The sequence below is a fragment of the Monodon monoceros genome, unplaced genomic scaffold, assembly GCF_005190385.1.
Source record: "Monodon monoceros isolate NGI ecotype Baffin Bay Population unplaced genomic scaffold, NGI_Narwhal_1 Super_Scaffold_20, whole genome shotgun sequence".
NCBI lineage: Eukaryota > Metazoa > Chordata > Mammalia > Artiodactyla > Monodontidae > Monodon > Monodon monoceros.
Genome location: NW_021703777.1, coordinates 105,427,544 through 105,449,247, shown reverse-complemented (window position 1 = coordinate 105,449,247; position 21,704 = coordinate 105,427,544). Strand labels below are relative to the sequence as shown.

General features: G+C 38.8%; 1 protein-coding gene across 3 annotated transcripts in view; it reads left to right on the top strand.

The window, feature by feature from the left end:
- Positions 1–21,704, top strand: part of PAPSS1 (3'-phosphoadenosine 5'-phosphosulfate synthase 1) — a 108,399-nt gene that overhangs the window by 43,738 nt on the left and 42,957 nt on the right. For all 3 annotated transcript variants that reach the window (XM_029235448.1, XM_029235450.1, XM_029235449.1), the window contains exons 6-9: positions 11,124–11,237; positions 13,681–13,792; positions 16,143–16,348; positions 19,074–19,209. In XM_029235448.1, coding sequence (XP_029091281.1) covers positions 11,124–11,237; positions 13,681–13,792; positions 16,143–16,348; positions 19,074–19,209 — 568 coding nt within the window. The remainder of the gene's footprint in view (positions 1–11,123; positions 11,238–13,680; positions 13,793–16,142; positions 16,349–19,073; positions 19,210–21,704) is intronic.

Sequence of the window (21,704 nt, the reverse complement as noted above, 5' to 3'; positions counted from 1 at the left end):
AGCTTTTCCACTATTATCCTTTCCTATCCTTGGATTCAATCCAAGATCCCTCACTGTATTTAGACTTAAATTATTTTTAACCATGATTCTGTAAAATGAAAATGCAGGCTCATGTGGTGTCTGTTATGCACAGGACTTTGCCTTTTTTCCCCCCTGTAACAGTGAAAAATTGAGTGTTGACTGCCACTGTACAGTTGGTCACCCCACCTCCAGTCCTGTCTGCCTTTTATTCCATTTTATATTGTTGGCAGAATCATCTTTCTAAAGTGTAGTCTAATCCTTTCCTTTTTTTACTCTAAAATATATATTGATTTTTTTTCCCATTGTTTACAGAATTAAGGTAATTTGTGTTCAAGCTTCTCCATAGTTTGGTTTCAAGCTGCTTTTTTAAAAATTATTGTCCTTATGCATTTCACCACAGTGTTTACTTTTTTTCTTTTTTTGATGCCATGGCTTGCCTTAGTCTCTGGTCTCTGTGGCCTTAATGCCTTGCTCCCAATTTGTTTGTTCCTAATTAATGATTATACCTATTATTCTTCCTTTTATACAGATATTAGTCTATATTATTCTTGCTAGACAATCTGATAATTGGACAGTTTCATTCAAGGTTTTGAAAAAGAGGGATAGATAAACTAACATCTAGTGACTACTTACTGTAAGGGACATGTATGTGGGGCTTTGTGTCTTTTAAAATATTTGCTTTGATTGTTAGAATCTCAGGGGAAGTGGTCTTTTGTCCTACTTTAGCTTCTAACCACCTCACCCTTGAATTACTTTGGTGGTTTCCTACTTGGTCTTTGCAGAGTACTTTGTGTATGTTGTCTAGTTTTATTCACAGAGTAAACCTATGAAGTATTTCAGAGATATTAACTAACTTGTTCATGAACTTACTGGACTCCATACCTAGGATTCCAGGTACATGAATTCCTAGAATTCATTTTCATATGCCTCTGGCTTTTACTTTCAAGAGTGTTCTTATTACAACTCAAGTACAATATAATTAAATTTATGGCCAGAAAGGTATTCTGGTTATGTTAGTTTAAGACAGGGAAATTTTCTTTTGAAAATTACTCATTTTTATTCTAAAGCTGGGTGGTGACAAGAGAATAAATGTAAATGCCTCCTTAATGCAATTGCTTTTTTGGGAACCACGCTCTTTTGGCGAAAAGATTTCAGTTATATGCTTTCCTAAGTAAATGACTTCACTTCCCATTGAAAATATGTATTTCTGTTAGTACTGGTTGATCCTGTGAGTTAATTTAACAAATACCTAGTGCCATACATGCTAGGCACTGTTGTAAACCACTGTGGATGTGGCAGTGAATTAGACAGTACAGATTCCTGCCTCATGGACCTTAATTTTTGGTCCTTACTACCATTATTTATAAACTAGAATGACTATATAAATTCTTTTTTTTCTTTTACAACATGATATAGAATTTAAGAGTACAATTGAAGGAAGAAATATGCACACGTACCCAACTACTTCTGTTCTGGCATATTCTCCTTTGATTTTCTCACAAAGTTGAATCTCAGATGAACATTGGGATACGTGGGGAAACCGGTGCATACCTGACGTTCAGCTCAGAGTTTATGGTCAGTTGGTGATACAAGGAGTTTCTTTGCCTGCTGCACCCTTATCGCAAGGTGACTTAGTGTAATGTGCTTTTCCTAACAAGCTCCTTCTCCCTGGTGGTCCAGGGGTAGCCAGTGCAATTCAACTTCATTGTTATCACAAAGACATTAAAAAAATATTTTATTTATTTGTTTATTTATTTTGGTTGTGCCAGGTCTTAGTTGTGGCAGGCAGGCTCCTTTAGTTGCAGCTCGTAGGCTCCTTAGTTGCGGCATGTGAACTCTTGGTTGTGGCATGCATGGGGTATCTAGTTCCCTGAGCAGGGATTGAACCCGGTCCCCCTGCATTGGGAGCTTGGAGTCCTAACCACTGCACCACCAGGGAAGTTCCACAAAGATATCTGTTAGGTTTTCCAAGGGTGGGTTATGTGAGCTCACATGGTAGAGCTAATATCACAAATACAGATTGCGGGTGGAGGGGATGAAGATGTCGAGTGCAATGGTGTTTTCAGGGAATAGTAACTAAATCTCCATAGCTTTCTAGTGTGTGCTTTGAGTGGGGATGTGAAGATTAGAGGTTCTTCATTGACTAGCATTATGTCTAAGAATATAATTGTGAGTGCTGGCAGGGAATGGCACAGGTAGAGATGGAAGAGCAGAACTCTTAGCATGTGCAAAGCCTTTGGTAGTCCCTTCAGTAGCATTATTGCATTTAATTTTTGTTAAAACTCTGAGAAGTAGTTATAATTTTCCTCATTTTACTGATGAGGAAACGGATTCAGGGAGGTGAAGTTGTTTGTCTCAGGATAGTTCAGGTGTTTGACAAGTGCTGCCTCCTCTGGTGATAAGTGGAATTTTTTCTGTCTGATGCTCCGTATTACTTTGGAGAGGCTTTTCTGAAATGAATTCTACCAGGTATTGTTTCTTTAACATTCTTTACTGTCGAGAAAAAATTAATCCATCTAAGAAAGAAATGGAAAACTTTATTCGAGTCAAATAGAGTATTTTAACCCAGGAACAGGCCCTCAGCAAGCTCTGAGGACTGTTCTGCCCTTAAAGGTCAAAGCACAGTTATATAGGTTTTTGAGACAGAGGGCTGTACATTAAATGACGTAGATAGTTTGCACAATCCAGATCTGTGAGTACAAAGTGGGGGTCATTGTGGCCCCTTACAAGATCATGAAGGAATGTTATCTTCTTTTTTAAATTAATTAATATATTTATTTTTGGCTGCATTGGGTCTTCGTTGCTGTGCGTGGGCTTTCTCTAGTTGCGGCGAGTGGGGGCTGCTCTTCGTTGTGATGCACAGGCTTCTCATTGTGGTGGCTTTTCTTGTTGGGGAGCACAGGCTATAGGTGCGTGGGCTTCAGTAGTTGTGGCTCGCGGGCTCTAGAGCGCAGGCTCAGTAGTTGTGGCACATGGGCTTAGTTGCTCCGTGGCATGTGGGATCTTCCTAGACCAGGGCTCGAACCCGTGTCCCCTGCATTGGCAGGCGGATTCTTAACCACTGCGCCAACCAGGGAAGTCCCCAAGAAGGAATATTATCTTTTAAGGAGTTGTCTTGTTGGTGCTAGGAGAACATTGCTCTTTATGATTGAACATGAATTTCTGCCAGTGGGGAAGGTTAGGCCAGTGCATAATGCAGATACACAATGCACAGTAGAGGGGAGAGAGGTCAAAGGGCAGTGAAAAATTTTCATGTTTAAATTTTCCTTGATTTGCCTTAGAATATGAAATTTTATCATTATTAAGATATGGAATTGATTTTCACTGTCCAACAAAAAAATTTTTTTTTTTTTGCGGTACGCGGGCCTGTCACTGCCGTGGCCTCTCCCGTTGCGGAGCACAGGCTCCGGACACGCAGGCTCAGCGGCTATGGCTCACGGGCCCAGCTGCTCCGCGGCATGTGGGATCTTCCCGGACCGGAGCACGAACCCGTGTCCCCTGCATCGGCAGGCGGACTCTCAACCACTGCACCACCAGGGAAGCCCAGGAAAAAATATTTTTAGTGTGGTCTACAGTGGGTATTTTAGGATGGTGGGTATTTTGGTTCTGTCATCTCTGGATTGTCATATTTCTCTTTTGATCTGGCTTACGTAGTATAATTGGTATAGGCAGTGTGGTCATTTAAATAAATACTTAATTTCTCAGTATTTTGTCAGAGCATCTTTATTTTCTCAGTATGCTTCAGTTGGCACATTTTTATCCAAGAAGATAGAAGACACTGGAAAATACTGAGGGTTTTTTATTTAAGTTTTTTCCTAACCCTTGAATGGTCACTAGATGGCCTGCTGGTATTGCATTTTAACTTGGCGGGTTATGGCATAAAGAAGTAGGCTTCTTGCTGATGGTTTTAATCTAAAGTGATATTTTAAATACTGTTTTTAAATCTACTAGGAACTCTAGGTTTAGTAGTGCTATAAATTATTTAAGGGTTTGTCTTCTTATGAAATGGTGATTTAGTGCTCTAAATGGGGTTTATACTGCATGTAAAACCAGACTTTGCAGCTCAGTTTTAAAGTGATGCCAGTATGTCGTTGGTGTTCATGCTTTGCAGACATGTAGCTTAGATAATAGAAGTTTAATAGTTTCATAAAAAGATGATTGAGCTCTAGTATTCAAATCTGTTGAGATTTGGCTCAAGAAAAAGTTCAGAAAATACTTAAAGGAAAAATTTAAAATGTGAAGTCACTGTCTTTATTAACTTATTCACAGTTCTTTAGGAAGATTAAAAAGAGAAGGCGAGAACTACTATTTTCAGGTAGTGAATGTTGTTTGTTCTGCCGGCCAGTTTCCAGGAAAAAAACAATTTTCTCTTTGAACAAAGATATGGATACAACATATGTTAGGTCTTAGATTGTATTTAGTCAGTCAAGCAAAAAAAAAAAGAAAACGTTTTGAGTATCCATGTTACATTTTAAAATTAAATTTTAAAATATTTCTAGACCTACCTCATTAATGGTAGCATGTGAATTGTTTACTGACCCCCTACTCAGGAGAACTCCTAGGAGCACCCCGTTTCCTCTCTACGCTTAAATACTTGGCGACTATGGAGCTCTTAAAACTGGAAGTAAGGGGTTAGGTACATGAACACTTGTTCCTGACCTGGCTTGTGATCTATTTTTGTTTTAAAGGAAATTTCCTGAAATGAAGGGTTTCATTTGTACAGGTTTCAGAAGAACACATTATTTTCTAACGGCTGACTGTGTCTCTGGGAATCCAAATGAATCCCAACTAAAATGGGTAGCTCGTGTGGCAGGGACTTCATGTTCTGTTGTCCAGATCTCTTGTCTCACTTTGAGGTGGTTTTGACTCTTTTAGATGTTCAGTAGTGGGTTTGGAAACGAAAACTATTTGTCAGTAGAATGTGCTAGGAACTGGCTGTGTCTGCATTTTAAAACCTTTTTGTCTTCCTGATAGTTGTCCAGTCCACAGAGAACTCGCTTCCTCTGAGTATGTGTTCCATGTTCCTGTTGGCTCCTGCTATGTTTGTGTTAATTCCAAAAGTGCTCACTTTATGTACCTTTTTAGAAGAGAAAAACAGTAGCAACCTCTTGAACCTTTATTTTGCCATTGGTTAGATATCAGAAGAATTTTATATCTAAGTTGTGAGGTTAAAATTCAGTTTAAAATAATTGCAGGGTGTGAATTTTGAAAAGGGAAGAATTTTGTGACATGCTTGTAATGAAAACAGTTTTATACTTAAATTTTTTTTTTTTTTGCGGTACGCGAACCTCTCACTGTTGTGGCCTCTCTCGTTGCGGAGCACAGGCTCCAAACGCGCAGGCTCAGCGGCCATGGCTCACGGGCCCAGCCGCTCCACAGCATGTGGGATCTTCCCGGACCGGGGCACGAACCCGTGTCCCCTACATCGGCAGGCGGACTCTCAACCACTGCGCCACCAGGGAAGCCTTTTAAATAATTTTAATAAAATTTTAATTATAAATATTAAACAATAAAATTTTATGTAATTTAAAATTATTTTCTCGAATGACTTCCCTCCATTTTGAAAAGAAAGTGATTATAGGGGAATTCCCTGGCGGTCCAGTTGTTTGGACTCCACACTTCCACTGCAGGGGGCACGGGTTTGAACCCTGGTTGGGGAACAAAGATCCTGCAAGCCATGTGGCATGGCTAAAAAAAATTAAAAAAAAAAAAAAAAAGTGATTATAGCCTGTAAGTTCATGCATACAAAGCAGCACATTACTAACATGCATTACTAAAGCTGTGGCATTATTAGTGTACAGAGCATAAAAAAATAATTTGGTTGGATTTATAATATAGATACCACTCTTTCATGTTCAAACTAGTTCTCTTGGATTTGCTCACAAACTGTTTGTAATCTGTTTTTTAACTTAGGGTGTGGTTGGAAAGAAATAGACACGATGTATAGAAAGAAACATTTGTTGGTTCTCAGTTCTTTCTTTGAACAGAGTCTCTTCAGAGGGAGCAGATTCACATACCTGAGTGTACACTCCAGTGTCGTGGTGTTCTACAGAAGGGGGGATTCCAGGGTGGAGGCAAGGCGGAGACACACCCAGCCTTGTGCTGGGAGCGTTACAGTGGGCAGTGTGCACTGCTGCCATTCATTAGTATTTGTGAGCTGACTCTAGTGATGATGGCTTAGGAAACCAGCTAAAAATGCCCTGTTGCGTCCAACAGAGATGAAAAGATTGTCTGTTGGATGCGCTCCTCTGACCCTCCAAGATTGTTGACAGCTATTAGTGGTAAATGGGGGGTGGGGGAGAGTAGTCAACACCCATCACAAAAAAGGCATCTCATCCTTACAAAATAATATAGGCTTCAGAGATGGCAAAGAAAGTTTTACGTAGAGTTGTTTGTATCAGTGAAATTCTTCTCTTCCCTGGAGTTCCTGTGTCATTTATTCCCAGACTGTGATTCTGGTTTTCAAAGTTCTAAGGGGTCTCAAGTGGTGGAAGTGGAGGTTTTCAATTTATTCACAGTGATGGAGTTTGAGAAAGTTGGTTGAACATCGTTCACTTGTTATTAATAGAAATGTTTAGATGTAACTGAAATGTTGAATATCTTTACTTTTGTCTAGGACACAGAAAGATCACACACTGACCAGAAACCCTGGGAACTGTAAATGTTTAATAAAATCATGAAAGTAAACTAAGAACAATTTATGAGGCAAAATGTTTCATAACTTAGTTTTATGGGAAAAACAGTAAAGGTTTTTCTTTTAATTTTTATTTTTTAAAATTTGTTTTCTTATTTGGAGGAGAATAGTATTGGGACCTGAGTTGGAATCCCAGTTCCAACACTTATCAATTAACTGTACGACCTTGGAAAAAATAACCTGATTTCTCTGGCTTCAATTCTCTCATCTGTGAAATGGGAAATAAAAATAGTACCTGTCTCAGAATTGTACTGAGGATTCTATTAATAAATGTAGAGTGCTTAGGACAGTTCCTGGCATGTAGCAAGCACACTGTAACTATTATTTATTGAGTATTTATTTGTGTGGTAAGCACGTTGGAACACAGTACAACAGGGATTTGGGGCACGTTATTAACGTCTCCTGAGCCTTAATTTCCTCATCTGTAAAAGGAGGATAGCAATAGCGTCTTCTATTTTCATAGGTAGGATTGCATGAAAATTAAATGAATTAATTCACGTGAAGCCCTTAGAACATTGCTGGTATTGTTGTTAGCATCCAGTAAATGTGAGCCCCGCAGTTTACATACTTTAAGTCATTTGTCACAGCAGCCCTGTAACTACACACACACGCACACACACACACACACTTTTTGGTGGCAGTGTTGTTAAACAGCTGAGACGGAGACAAGGTGAGAAATGTTAGATAACCTGCTCAAGGTTGCACTGTTAGAATCTGAACTCAGGTCTTAAGTACAAAAATCAGAAATAACTGACCTATAGACCTGTGTTGCGTTCTTGTAGCTCTTTTTGGTTTTGAAAATGTTGTGTGTCTGATGTTTTGTGATTAATGTAGATATTTAATTTCAAGTGTGTTTTGTGAAACTACCATATGCTCTTTCTCACAAAAGCCCTAATGAATGCCTGACTTTTTGTGTAATTTAATTTAGCATTTGTTCCTAGTGTGGAGGACTTAAATTCTTTATTTTACGAAAATGTGTGTTCCTCAAGGTACCTTTCAGAGCTTTACACGTCCAAGAAGCTAATTGCACATATAGGGAGTGTGTGCAGTTCCCTTAATGCACATCATACTGTTCTGGGAAAAGTTGATTCTGAATTTTTGTTTTCTGGTTGATGGAGTAATAATAGCCTTTGTAAAAAATGCTGAAACTACCAGTTGCCCTGTAATGCCCATGGGTGAAAAACGCCTGGAGGGGAATATACAGCAATGACAATAATAGCCATATATAGGGTGATGGGTTTTTCTCCTTTCCACATTCTCTTTATTGCTGTTTTATAATTTAAAATAAATGTATTAAAAATAATTCCTGGAGTTAGAAGGTACAGAATGGACTACCTTAAGCTATTTCTCTTGCTAGATTTAAAAAAGAGTCTTTACAAGGTTGCATGGTCGTCTACAAAGAGAAAATTGAGGCAGCCAGTGGAAGCTGTCTCTCTTCTTCATCATTATTCTTTGATGCCCTCATGTCGTGTTTACCGTTAGTAGATACAATAAATAGCGTCTGCTGTGGGTACCTACTGCAGGCTTAATTGCAGAAGGCGGTCTGGAAGGTTTATGAAGTGCCCTGTGCTGTGCGGAGTTTGTGCTTAACACACACTTTCTACTTTCCCGTGAGTACTGGGATGCTCAAAGGACAAAGGGCCTCCAGAGACCTAGCTGAACGTGGTGTGGTAGTAAGCCGTGCTTCTTTATTTATGTCTTTTAATTTTATTCTTTCTTTCTTTTTTCCTTCATGTTTACTCTTCTTATTCATTCTTGGGTTTTTCATGAAAAAGATCAGAGGCCTTGAATTTACTGGTAGGAGGAGCTTGATTTTGGTACATGATTTAGCCAGTGCTCTTCCATCTCTGAGGGAACAGAATATCAGAAAAATGTAGTAGAATAATTCTTTCTAGATTCTCAGAACCCATACGGACTGCTTGAGTGGTAGCACTCAGGCTTTCATGAGATCGTCTAGCTTTGAGACACATATCTGACTCTGCTTTTTTCCACTACTGAAGATATTAATGAAAGTCCGAATGTAAGTTGAGGTTTCTTCCCAAACATTTTCTTTCTAAAAGTAGTAGGTATTGTCTTTAAACACCTGGTTCTTCCATTAATATTCATTTTGAATTACTTTTTCTGTTGTTATGCATTTTTTAAAATGGGTTTTATTTTTTAGAGCAGTTTCAGGTTCACAGCAGAACTTGAGTGGAAAGTATAGAGAATGAACTCCCATGGCTCCCCTCCCTGCCGCACACAGCTTATCCTGCTACCAGTATCCCTCACCAGAGTGGTACCTTTGTTATAATTGAAGAACCTACATTGACACATTGTTATCATCCATAGTTCATAGTTTACGTTAGCATTGAACCTTCTATGGGTTTTGACAAATGTGTAATGACATTTATGCACCATTGTAGTATCATAGAGAATAGTTGCACTGCCCTAGAAAATCCCCTGTGTTCTTCCTATTCGTCCCTTCTCCCCTCCCCTGTAACCCTGGGCAACCACTGATGTTTTTACTGTCTCCATAGTTTTGCCTTTTCAGAATGTCACATAGTTGAAATCATACAATATGTAGCCTTTTCAAACGGGCTTCTTTTACTTAGTAGTCTGCATTTAAGTTTTCTCCATGTCTTTTCATGGCTTGATAGCTCATTTCTTCTTAGTGCTGAATAATTAATATTCCATTGTCTGGATGTACCACAGTTTATCCATTCATCTACTAAAGGACTTCTTGGTTGTTTTCAAGTTTTGGCAATTATGAGTAAGGCTGCTATAAACATCTGTGTGCAGGTGGATGTAAGTTTTCACCTCATTTGGATAAATACCAAGGGGCATGATGGCTGGATTATTTGGTGAGAGTATGTTTAACTTTGTAAGAAATCACCAGATTGTCTTCTAAAGCAGCTGTACCATTTTGCATTCACACCACCAGTGAATGAGAGTTCCTGTTGCTCCGCATCCTTGTCAGCATTCGATGTGGTCAGTGTTTTGGATTTTGGTCATTCTAATAAGTATATTCTAATAGTGGTATCTCATTGTTGTTTTAAATTGCATTTCCTTGATGATATATGATGTAGAGTATCGTTTCATATACTTATTTGTCATCTGTATATCTTTTTTGTGAGTTGTCTGTTCAGGTCTCTGGCCCATTTTCTAATAGGATTCTTTTCTTACTGTTGAGTTTTAAGAGTTCTTTGTATATTTTGGGTAACAGTCCTTTTTCAGATATGCCTTTTCCAGATATTTTGTCTCAGTCTGTGGCTTGTCTTCTCATTCTCTTGAGAATTAATTTATTTTGCATAAGTAATTGTTGCTTGGATACATATGGAAAACCCTTAATCAGTGCCAGTTTTGTATGCTTATAGAGATTACTTGATTGATTTGACTGGAAAGTTTTAAAGTAATTAAACACATTTGGTAGGATTTCCCAGGTGGTCCAGTGGTTAAGACTCTGCCCTTCATATGTATAGCTGCTTCACTTTGTTATAAAGCAGAAACTAACACACCATTGTAAAGCAATTATACTCCAATAAAGATGTCAAAAAAAAGAAGAAAAAAAAAAAGACTCTGCTCTTCCACTGCAGGGGGCGCCGCTTTGATTCCTGGTCAGGGAACTAAGATCCTGCATGCTGTGCAGTGTGGCCAAAAAAGAAAAAAGAAAAAAAAGGAAAACCCCAAAAAACACATTTACTAATTATTCCTAGGTATATGACAAGTGTGAATAGGCCTTGTAAAGATCACTGGATGAGCAGTGTATAAGAGCAGTATATAAGTTTGTGGTAATTACAGACAGATACTTGTGGGACAAATGAGATAGAACTGTCCCAATGTGATATAAATGAATACTAGGAAGTTTGGTTAAAATTTCCGGACTACATTTCGTAAGACATCAGAGAGTACTGTTTCTCAAACTGCAGTGGTGGGAGTAGAGCTGACGTGCTCTGGAATACTGTGTTACATGACTAAGAAGGTGGCTTTAGTGACAATGGTGACAAAGAGGCATGTGGAAGCTGGAATGAAATGGTTTTATAATATGTTACAGAAAATAATGATTATGTTTAGAGTGCTTTTTTTGTTTATTTCTTTGTTTCCAAATTATTTTTATCATTACCCCTTACTTGAGGTTACCTCTTCTTTGTCGTTGCCTGATCTTGACTTATATGGCATATTCCAGGAATTTCTGTCTCACTAGATAGTGGGAGATTATGATTAATGAAGTCTTGCGTGTGGGATGTTACCTGCTTGCAAGTAGACCAGCTGTCACTAGGAACATTGATTGGGAGGTACAGCATTAAATCCCTGTCTTACACTTCGTTTTTTAAGTCTCATTTTGAAATGTTAATTTTCTTCATTAAGATACCCTTTGAGGAAAGCTAAATTGTTGAATCAAACATTTAACTGTACTTTTGTGGATGTATAGGATATTGTACCTGTGGATGCCTCTTATGAAGTGAAAGAACTGTATGTGCCAGAAAATAAGCTTCATTTGGCAAAAACAGATGCAGAAACATTACCAGCATTGAAAATTAATAAAGTGAGTGCTTTGTTCCTTTTCCTGCTGAGTGATTTAACCTTATGTATAGTGGTTAGTCTATAGAATTTGTGATTTTATTTTTGTGTTTGAGGGTGTGGGTGATAGTGGTAGTTGTGTATATCACAATTCCCCAGGGATGGGAAATATGTTTAATTTGTAAAACCATATTTCCAAATTACCATGGCTTTGATTTCATTTTAGTCATAACATTTATTTATTATGAAATATCAAAGAACAAAGATTATGTAAGGTTTTTAGGCTTATCAGAAGGAATGGGTTCTAAAAGGTTAAAAACCTTTAATAATTAAATAATTAAAATGAACATTTTTTCCCTTTAAACATGTTTCCTAATCCCTTGTCAAAACCCTGACTTTCCCTTTCTTATATCGTGAAGAATAATTCTGTTGTGTATGTTAGCTCTAATAATAGCATTAGGTGTTTTTCCCAATAAAAAACTGCTAATTTAAACTAGATATGACAATGGTGACTATAATTTATCACTTTCAAATCTTAGAGAATTTTAAATTGTGTCATTCAGATATACTTTAAAAATGGAGAGATTTAGGAATAAGAACGTGGACCTGGACTAGAATTTCCCAGCCTTTCTTTTAATATAGTTAAAATCCCGGACACCCAGGGAGGTGCCAAATGTGCAAGTAAGGAGAAAGAAAAATAACCCTCCAAGCCTTCTGAGGTCAGAGGAAGACTCTTCAAAGACTTACTCACATTCCTGATAGGAGTACATTATCTAGGTGATTTGTGTGATTGGGTTTCTGACCAGGGGCTAAGACATGCTGCAGGGGAGCAGAGAGAGGGAGAGTTGGAGAGCAGAGACACTCAAAGCTGACTTTGCAAAGGCACAATAGATTTTGTCACTGACAGACTGTGCATCAAATGAACGAACACACACACACACACACACACACACACACACAGGGCAGGGAGGAGGGAAGGGGAGAGAGAGAGAGAACGAAACTGAGAATGAATGCATATGAATCCAGGTCAGTTAGACTCAATAACCCAGAAAAACAGCTGCCTTTTCTAAATGTGATCTTTTTTTCAATACGGTAGTTTGTTCTTTGCACAGCAGTATGCAAAGTAATTAATTAAAAAAATTAGGTTACATCATATAATGTATGCTAGGCTGCCATAACAAATACCATACCCTGGATGGCTTAAACAACAGAAATTAATTTTCCCATAGTTCAGTAAGTTAGAAGGTCCAAGATCCAGGAGCTGGCTGATTTGTTTCCTGGCGAGGCTCCCTTGCTGACTTGCTGTCAGATGCCTCCTCACCTTATCCTCACAGGGTGTCCGTGGGAGCTCTGGTGTCTCTTTCTCTTATGAGGGCACCAGACCTATTGGGTTGGGACCCACCCTTTAGACCTCATTTATTCTTTATCACCTCTTCAGGGCCCTGTCTTCAAATACATTCACATTGGGGGTTAGGGCTTCAACATATTTTCAGGGGGACATAAACATTCAGTCCATAATAGATACCATCTAGAATTAGATTCCAGTAGAGAAGAGTAGTGGCCATTGTCAAAGGTTTAGGAAAAATTAGTAAGAGGAGAACTTGAAAGTGAAACAATTTGGTGCACGAATATAATTTTTTCCTGTGAATTGAAGGAGGGGAATGCTTTATTTGATTTTTCAGTGGAACATGCCAACCTAATACTTTGGGTATACATGGTAAGTCACATCATAATGCACACCTCTTGGCCAGGTGCTTTATCTTTTCTCATATGAGAATCACTGCTCCGTGTATGTGTGTATATATACATATATATATATATATATATATATATATATATATATATATATGTATATATACATACACACACACACACACACAGTTAAAAAATGAGCATATCCAGCTTGCGTTAATTCATCAATTCTTTAATATTCTGATGGGATCTACTAGAAATCTTAAAGTTCAAGAAATAATATAGTGTTTGTAAAATGAAGGGTACTCTGTCATTGGTGAGGGATTTTTTTTTGGTAAATATTTTATCTGAAGTTTGTTTTAGTTCAGGACAGTGGTTGTCAGAGTGTAGTTTCCAGACCATGATTGTTAGCATTTTCTGGGCACCTGTTAAAAATACAAATCCTTGTGCCACAGCAAACTAGCTAAATCAGAAACTGGGGGGTGGAGCAGTCTTCATTTAACAAGCCTTCCAGAGGTTTCTTAATACATATTAAAGTTTGAGGACCACTGGTTTAGGAGATGCCCTTCTTATGGGAAGCCTAATGTTATTCAGATTTATTAAGAAAAATACATACTTTCCTAGTGACCTTATTGTTTATTAGATTTGTAAAATCTATAAACATTCTTGAGAAGTTCGTTTCCATTGCTTTCAAAATTAAACTCCAAAAAGCCATTAATGCTTTTGTTCATAAGTACATGAAATAAAGCATTTTTCTTTACTGTCTCATTTACTAGGTGGATATGCAGTGGGTGCAGGTTTTGGCAGAAGGTTGGGCAACCCCGCTGAATGGCTTTATGAGAGAGAGGGAGTACTTGCAGTGTCTTCATTTCGATTGTCTTCTGGATGGTAAGACATTTTAAAATATTCAAGTACATTGAGTATGGAAAAAAAAGCACACAGTTGCAGGGATTCATCACTATTTATAGAGAGTACTGGTAACATCTTAACGGAGATAGCACTTAAAGGCTAAATTATATCAGTACTGAATATTTTAAACGTATCATGAGATCTTTCCATTTTTAGTTTTCTTGATTGTGACTTATTGCAGGGGGAGAAGGACAACCTGGGGATTAAGGCTGAAAATGGATTTAAAAAACAAATACAGTTTCCCTATGCCATATCTACCTGATCACGGTAAAAAGCCTCTCCCCAGGAAGTGTACATACTTACTAATTGTGCTGTGCTGAAGCCCATGCTTTCTTAAGCCAGGTGCTCTAACAAGGAATCAGGGAGTCCCAAGTTAAGGAGTCCTGAAGTAGGTGGTTAAAAGGATGGTTCTTCCTACTCTTTTAAAACACTAAAAAAAAAAAATTTGCCACAGAAATTGATATTTAGGGTATTGTAATTACATTCCAGCTACCTTAAACTTTGTATATTGTTGGTAAGATTAATGTACTACAATAAAGAAAATATTGCTAAATGTTAAAGAACTATGCCGTATGATCCAGCAGTTCCACTTCTGGGTATTTATGTGAAGAAAACAAAAACACTAACTAGAGAAGATATATGTTCACATATGTTCATTGCAACATTATTTACAATTGCCAAGATATGGAAGCAACCTAAGTGCCCATCAATAGGAGAATGGATAAAGAAGATGTGGTGTGTATATATATATATACACACACACACACGATGGAATACTATGCAGCCATAAAAAACAATGAACTTTTGCCATTTGCTGCAACATGGATGGACCTGAAGGGTATTATGCTAAGTGGAATAAGTCAAACAGAGAAAGATAGATACCATATGCTTTCACTTATATGTGGAATTTAGAAAACAAAACAAAAGAACAAATGAAACAAAAACAGACTTGTAGATACAGGGGACAAACTGGTGGCTGCCAGAAGGGGGTGGGGGTAGGCTAAATAGGTGAAGGGGATTAAGAGGTGTATAAACTTTCAGTTATAAAATAAATAAGTCACAGTTATATAATATACAGCATAAGGAATAATATGGTAATAATTTTGTATGGTGACAGATGGTTACTAGACTTATCATGGTGATCATTTCTTAATATGTTTAAATGTTGAATCACTATGCTGTACATCTGAAACGAACATAATATTGTACGTCCACGATAATACTTAACTTTTAAAAAAGAGTCATAGAACCCTGCAAAGTTGCGACCACGTTCTTCTGTGTTATAACTTCTTTTGACTGGGGAGTAAAATAGATACTAGAAAATGTAATTCCTACTCATTGTTCTCAAGAACCTTTAACATAAGAATTAAATTTTACTTCTTGATTTTCTTCCTTGGAAATAATGGTAAAGTCTTTGTGGACTGCCTCCTTAGTTATGACTTAGTCTTGGGTGTGGTGTAAATCTACCTATTAATTTTCCATTTTGAACTCCACCTTACAGTGGTAATTTTAAAACAACCAAACTGTTATCATTGATTTTGTTGACGTCTTTTGCCCAAAGAAGGCATGCCATGATTTCCCAAAAAGTGTGGTTTCTCTTTGATAACGTAAATAATATCCACATATGAATCTGAGAGTGTATTTTATTTTTCTAACTTGCGCATGACGAATAGGAAAGAAAAAAACACTTTCAGAGCTTGAAAGGTTGGGAACTGAGAATGTGCTTTTGGTCTCACTGGCAACATATTTTGGTTTAAATGGAGCCACTGATTATTTACTACCTTTGTTTCCTGACCAGTGATAGCTGGCATCAGTTCCATTCTGATTAAAAAACAAAAAACTTTTTGAGTGTTTTCGTCTTCCTCTCTCAAGGATATCAAGGTATACCAAGTATACTCAAGTTACTTAACCAACTTGCCACTCAAAATGCAGTTGTCAGCAGTATCAGTTATAATATTTTTCCTGTAAAGGCCCTGAAGCATAATTCTTTGTCTTACTCATATATTTTTGGTGATGTTAGGCTTAACCCCCTGATTCTTCCTTATTCAACAGTTGCTTAAACTTCTGCGATTCTTCCCCCTAAAGACAGTTTCATGGGTGGTTGTGAGGAGTATTGCTGCACACAGTGTTGATGTTCTTAATTTTTGCTGTTTTGTTTTGTTTACAACTCTGGGTTTGTTGCTTGTTCTCTCCAGGTACCAGTGGAACACTGTCACTGGAGCAATAAATCTTTTATTATTTGAAGAGTGTCTACTGAAGTGTGAAAGGTAGATGTCAGGCCCGCTGAGTAATGCAAGCTGTGTGCTTTATGTTCTTTTGTGCCCTGCAGGGGGTGTCATTAACTTGTCAGTACCGATAGTTCTGACAGCTACTCAGGAAGATAAAGAGAGGCTGGACGGCTGCACAGCTTTTGCTCTGATGTACGAGGGCCGCCGCGTGGCTATTCTTCGCAATCCAGAGTTTTTTGAGCACAGGAAGGAGGAGCGCTGTGCCAGGCAGTGGGGAACAACATGCAAGAACCACCCCTACATCAAGGTCCTGAGTAAACCTTGCCGCATTTTATCTTGATTTGCCAATAATGTTTTTGCTGAAATGTGAGGCATTACCTGTATATCAACTATGCCATTGGAACTGTTAATATTTTGCAGAATCAAGGCTGGAACTTAGTGTGAACTTTTAAAGAAACTAAGCGAAGGAGTTCCCTGGCAGTCCAGTAGTTAGACTCAGCGCTTTCACTGCCAGGGCCCTGATTGGACCCCCGGTCGGGGAACTAAGATCCTGCAAGCTGCACGGTGCAGCCAAAAAAAAAAAAAAAAAAGAAAAGAAACTAAGTGAAATTTTAGTAGCTTTACCTAGAAACTTTATATAGCAGCTGTTTAGATCATGGAAGTGTGTTAAATTTCATTTCGTTGTCTTATGTAGGACAAAAAAGTGATAAACTTAAAAAACAGGTAAATATATTGTTTTATAAAATAAGGAGGTTGAACTAATGGTGTCAGACATTCCTTCAGCATTAAAATTCTACAGTTATTAATAACAAATAACATAGTTTACAAACCATGCTTATGTAAATTTTTTGAACCACATAGCAGACCTATAGGATGGGTGGCATTTCCATCTTACACATGGAGAAATTGAGACTTTATGGGGGATATATGTTCTTGGCCAAAGTTAGGCAGCTTATGGTTGGGATGAGGGTCTGATTTGAATCCAGGACCTTGGGCTTTAAAGCCATCTTCCATAATCCTTAGCAGAAAGTCATTATTGGCTTATGTAGAGCTTCACGTACTCTGTAATCCCTACCACTAGAGAGTACGTTTTGTATGAATTCATTGGAGGAGACATTTTTTAATCACTGAACATATGTGAATGCTGTTTATATTGTGTGCCACTTTTATTTAGAGCAGTCTGTAAGACTTCTTAGGTTAGTTAGTACTTGGTGTGCAGCCTTGAGGGACCAGTAGGATTTGGATAGGAGGGAGCTGTAAGAAACGGCTTCCCAGGTTTCTGCGGCAGGGGGAGCAAAGACTCGGTGCGTTTGAGAGAGAGTTGGTGGTTCGAGTGGGAGAGAGGACCTTGGGCTTCAGTTTCTACTCCAAGGTGTTAAAATTTTGTTCAGTCATAATAACAATTTACATGTATTTATGCTTTTCAGCCACGTTTCTGCTTTTCAGTCCTTACAGTGACCCTTAGAAGTAGACAAGGTTATTTTCTTTATTCTGAGGAGTCTTAGAGTGGGTTCAACTTGCCCAGAGCTGCAGAGGTACCTGTGAGGTGTCAGGATTAGAGTCTGTCTTAGGTCTTCTGTGTTCTTTCCCCTATGCTGCTCTGCCTTCCTAGGAACAGAGAGGTGGCAGGCAGGTTTGACAGGGTCACAAACGACGTGGTGATTTAGGAAGCCAGCCGGGTGGTCCAGAGCAGGGTGTCCCTCTTCCAGCCCCATGCCCCCCGGTACCGGCCATGCCCTCCCGGTCTCCTGTCTGGAGTCCAGCTTCCTGTCATACCCATTGAAATCCATTCTCCTTAGTGCAGCCAGAGTGAGTCTTTTAAAAATATAGATCTGAACATATCACTGCCCCCTTTATAACTCTCCAGTGGCTGCTCATTGTAATCGGAATAAAACCTGTGAGGCCCTGTGGGATCCGGCCCTGGCCTTCTTCCACCATCTCTTCCACTCCCGCTGCCCCTCTCCTTGCTTTGGCCTTTCTGACCTTCTAGCCACATTAGCTTTCTTTCTGTTCCTCAAAGACAGAAACGTGTTTCTACGCCAGGACTTTGCACTTGGTGTCCCTCTGCATGAACTACTTTACCTCCGTGACGAGTTCCTTTTCATCATCTCAGGTTAAATGTCACCTTCCTCAGAGAGGCGTTTACTAACTCCTTTCTCTTAAATGCCATTCACTCTACTCCCTGGACACTGTGTTCCAGTGCCCTGTTTGTTTTCTCTGCAACGTTTATTTATCACTAGCTGATAGTTCTCTGGTTTCTCCTCTGTCTCGCCCACTAAAATATAAGCTCCATTGGAGTAAGATCTTTCTCTCTCATTTTCTGCTGTATTTCCCAGTGCCTAGCACAGGCCCTGACACATACCAGTGCTCAGTGAATATTTGTTGAATGAGTGGTTTGGTGGATGGGTAGAGACCTACTAGTGAGGGAGACCAGGCAGGAAGTGACTACGCAGTTGAGGTGCATTGTTAGCAGGTAAGTTGAAGCCGTGGGGGAGGAGCTTGAGCTGCATTGCAAAAATGGATGGGTCCTAGAGGGTATATCTTCTCCTCTCAGATGCAGAGAAAGGACACGAGTGGAGCCGAAAGAAATTTGAGATGGTGTGGAGATTGGAAGGCATGAATTTGTGTTCAGCTCCATCATCAATACTTTAATTGCTCAAAAGTTTAGGATTGGAGAACACAAGAGGGCGGGGTGACCCAGGCTCACACACTTTTCTGTTAATCAACATACAACAGCAATGAAAAGAATGTTTTGGTTGCTTAAAAAAGCCGTAATTATTCATTTTGATTTTGTTTGCGTTTCGTATGCAAATATAATAGCTGCGTCACAAATCCTTTGCAAAATTATAAAATATATTCTAATTCTCCAGCATCTCTAATGCCAGTTCAGTTGATAAACCAAACAGATTTACCATTGACCTTAAGATGAGAGTAGTTTACAGGTATATTTAGCTTGTATGAGAGAAATGTTCTTACTTATTTTGATATTGGTTCCTGTTAAAAAAAAAATATCTCCTTTCTCTTGCCATTAGATGGTTATGGAACAAGGAGATTGGCTGATTGGAGGAGATCTTCAAGTCTTGGACCGAATTTATTGGAATGATGGTCTCGATCAGTACCGTCTTACTCCTACTGAGCTAAAGCAGAAGTTTAAAGATATGAATGCAGGTAAGACATGGACCTAATTATCTAACATGGGATTACTTGGAGCTTCTCCTTGATGGGGAGGTTCTTGAAGATTTTTTCCAATGCTTGCTAAAATGTAAGACAGAATGAGGAGTAAAGATAAATTTAGTTAGCAATGGAATATGTAAGGAAAGGTAGTCAATCTGAATCAACCTGTGTAGTTCACTCATGTCAATGTGCCTTATATCCCAGAATGTCTTATTGGAGTGGAAGGTACCACTGCAGAAAATAATAGAACAACAGTATCACATTTGCTATTCATTCAGCAAGTGTTTGTTTTGCATCTTTATATGCCAGAGTACCAAGTGCTGAGGATTCATAAATAAATAAGACAGGAGTTTATGGTGTAGAAGAGAGATACTGTCAACAAGTAGCAGAAAAAGTTGTTGAAGAGTAGGTTAATAATGATTTCAGATTTCTGGATTAGGAGGAAATGGAGCAGTAAATATAGAGAGTTTGTAGAAACTGTTCTTTATAATACTGTCTTAGAAAGTGCCCCAGGACAGGGATTTTTATATTAGACATCTGTGATTAGCAGATCTTTTACACAGAAGTAGGTAAATGATGTGTTTACACGGGTGCACCCACACTTGCAAATTCCGGGTGCCTGCCACAGCATTCGCTGTAGATTTTAGGAGGCTGTTTTTTAAGGTCTGAAGAATTTGAAGCCTCCTACAATCATGCTGCTAGTGAATTCTCACCCACTACAGAAATGGTTAAACACTAAGCATTGGTGCTGCTTTTAAAAATATCTTCTGTGTACAAATGGAGGAGATGTGGCTGAGAAAAGTCAGGTGGATATGGATGCCTTTTAAGGAACTACCTGGCCACCCAGCCGTATTTATTAAGCAGAAGCCCGCCTTCCCAAGTGACTCCAGAATCTGGGCAAGAGCTCCCATTTCATCAGTTGTGTTTAGGTCCTGTGACCTCTCAGATCCTTGGTAGTCATTCAGAGTCCTGTGTGCACACTGCCCCCTACTTTACCACTTAGAAGTTACGTGGCTGTGGGGAAAGGGGTTTCCTCTCTACCGCTCAGTTCCCTAGTTGTACAAATGAGGACAGTGATGGTACCTGACACATAGGTTTTTATTTTTTAAAAGTGAAATGAGCTAAGATGCTTGGGCACCGTAACAGTACCTGGCACACAGCAAGAGGTTAAGGTGTCATTATTTCTGTTACGTGAGTTGGAAGCTAGTTTTACCAGTAAGTAAAGGGTATACAAGTAAAGGGAAGAGAAAGAGTATCTGTTTTTTCTTAAGCTGTGTCGTAATTAGCTGATACTTGAAATGATGTGAAAGGGATCAAGAACTGGAGGCCCGAGATGGACACACACACACTCTTCAGAGCTCCACAGTCCCCACCAGCCTGCCTCGTTCATGCACAGTTTTTCCTTGGCCCCCTTACGGTATTTGATAGTGTGGTGCCCCATTCCTCCTTCCGAATTTTATTCCTCTCCTCTGAATTTGAAGCACATATTTGGCTTAAACTACTTGTGCAGGAATTTCTCCGAATATTACACTCGGCGCTTGCTTATACAGCAGCTTGTTTTCTTCTTTCTTGCTAACACGTTTTGGGCCCAGTCATACAGGACTGTATCATGAACTGTATCATGACTGCTATAAGTCAGTGATGGTGTCGCATTCTCTTCTGTCACTGTGTGACTTAAAGGTCCGTGTGTAAGTCAGTTTTGACCTTTGAGATGTAAGCAAGTGGGGCTTCTGGGAAAGGTTTTCCTTCCTGAAAAGAAACTGGCTTAGGACAAAAAGTTATCCTTTCCCATCCTTCCTCTTCCTCCTGCTTTGGATGCTGTCATGTAAGGGTACAGTGTTTGGAGCTCTGGTAGCCATTTTGTACCATGAGAATCCATAAGAATCTTATACTGTTTGAGTTTCTGATCCAGCCCTTGGGTCCTCTGTATCCAGATTTGTTATTCAAAGACCTAATGCATGTTTGAGTTGTATAAGACACTTCTAGTTGGGTCTTTATTTCCATCCAGAAGTATCTGATAGTTTAATATGTGTAGACTTCTCTCTTTTTTTCTGGTGAACAGGACATGTTTCACTGAGGACTTGCTGAGACCGCCTTGCTTACTTTAATTTGTTTTCAAAATAATTTATATCTGGAATTCGTGTTACTAAATAAATTTTTAGCACTGTTGAGGGGTCTTATCAAGAAATTATCATTCATAATCCAAGACTTTGTATTACGTCTGTTTTACATTCTTCCTTGTGTACCAAACATTTTAAATCATTTAGAGGATTTGTTGCATAACGAGTGATTGCAACTTTGTTTAAAGTAGCTGAGAGCTGGTTATTAGCCTTAAATCCAGCAAAAAAGATGATGGAGTGTTATTTTGTTTACTTTTCCATTTTAGACTAAGGCAAATAAGCAACAGACTGAGGAGGTCCCTTTATAGTTCTTATTCAACTCTTTCTGGAAGCCAATAACAAGTCATCTACTCTTGTGTACAAATCATA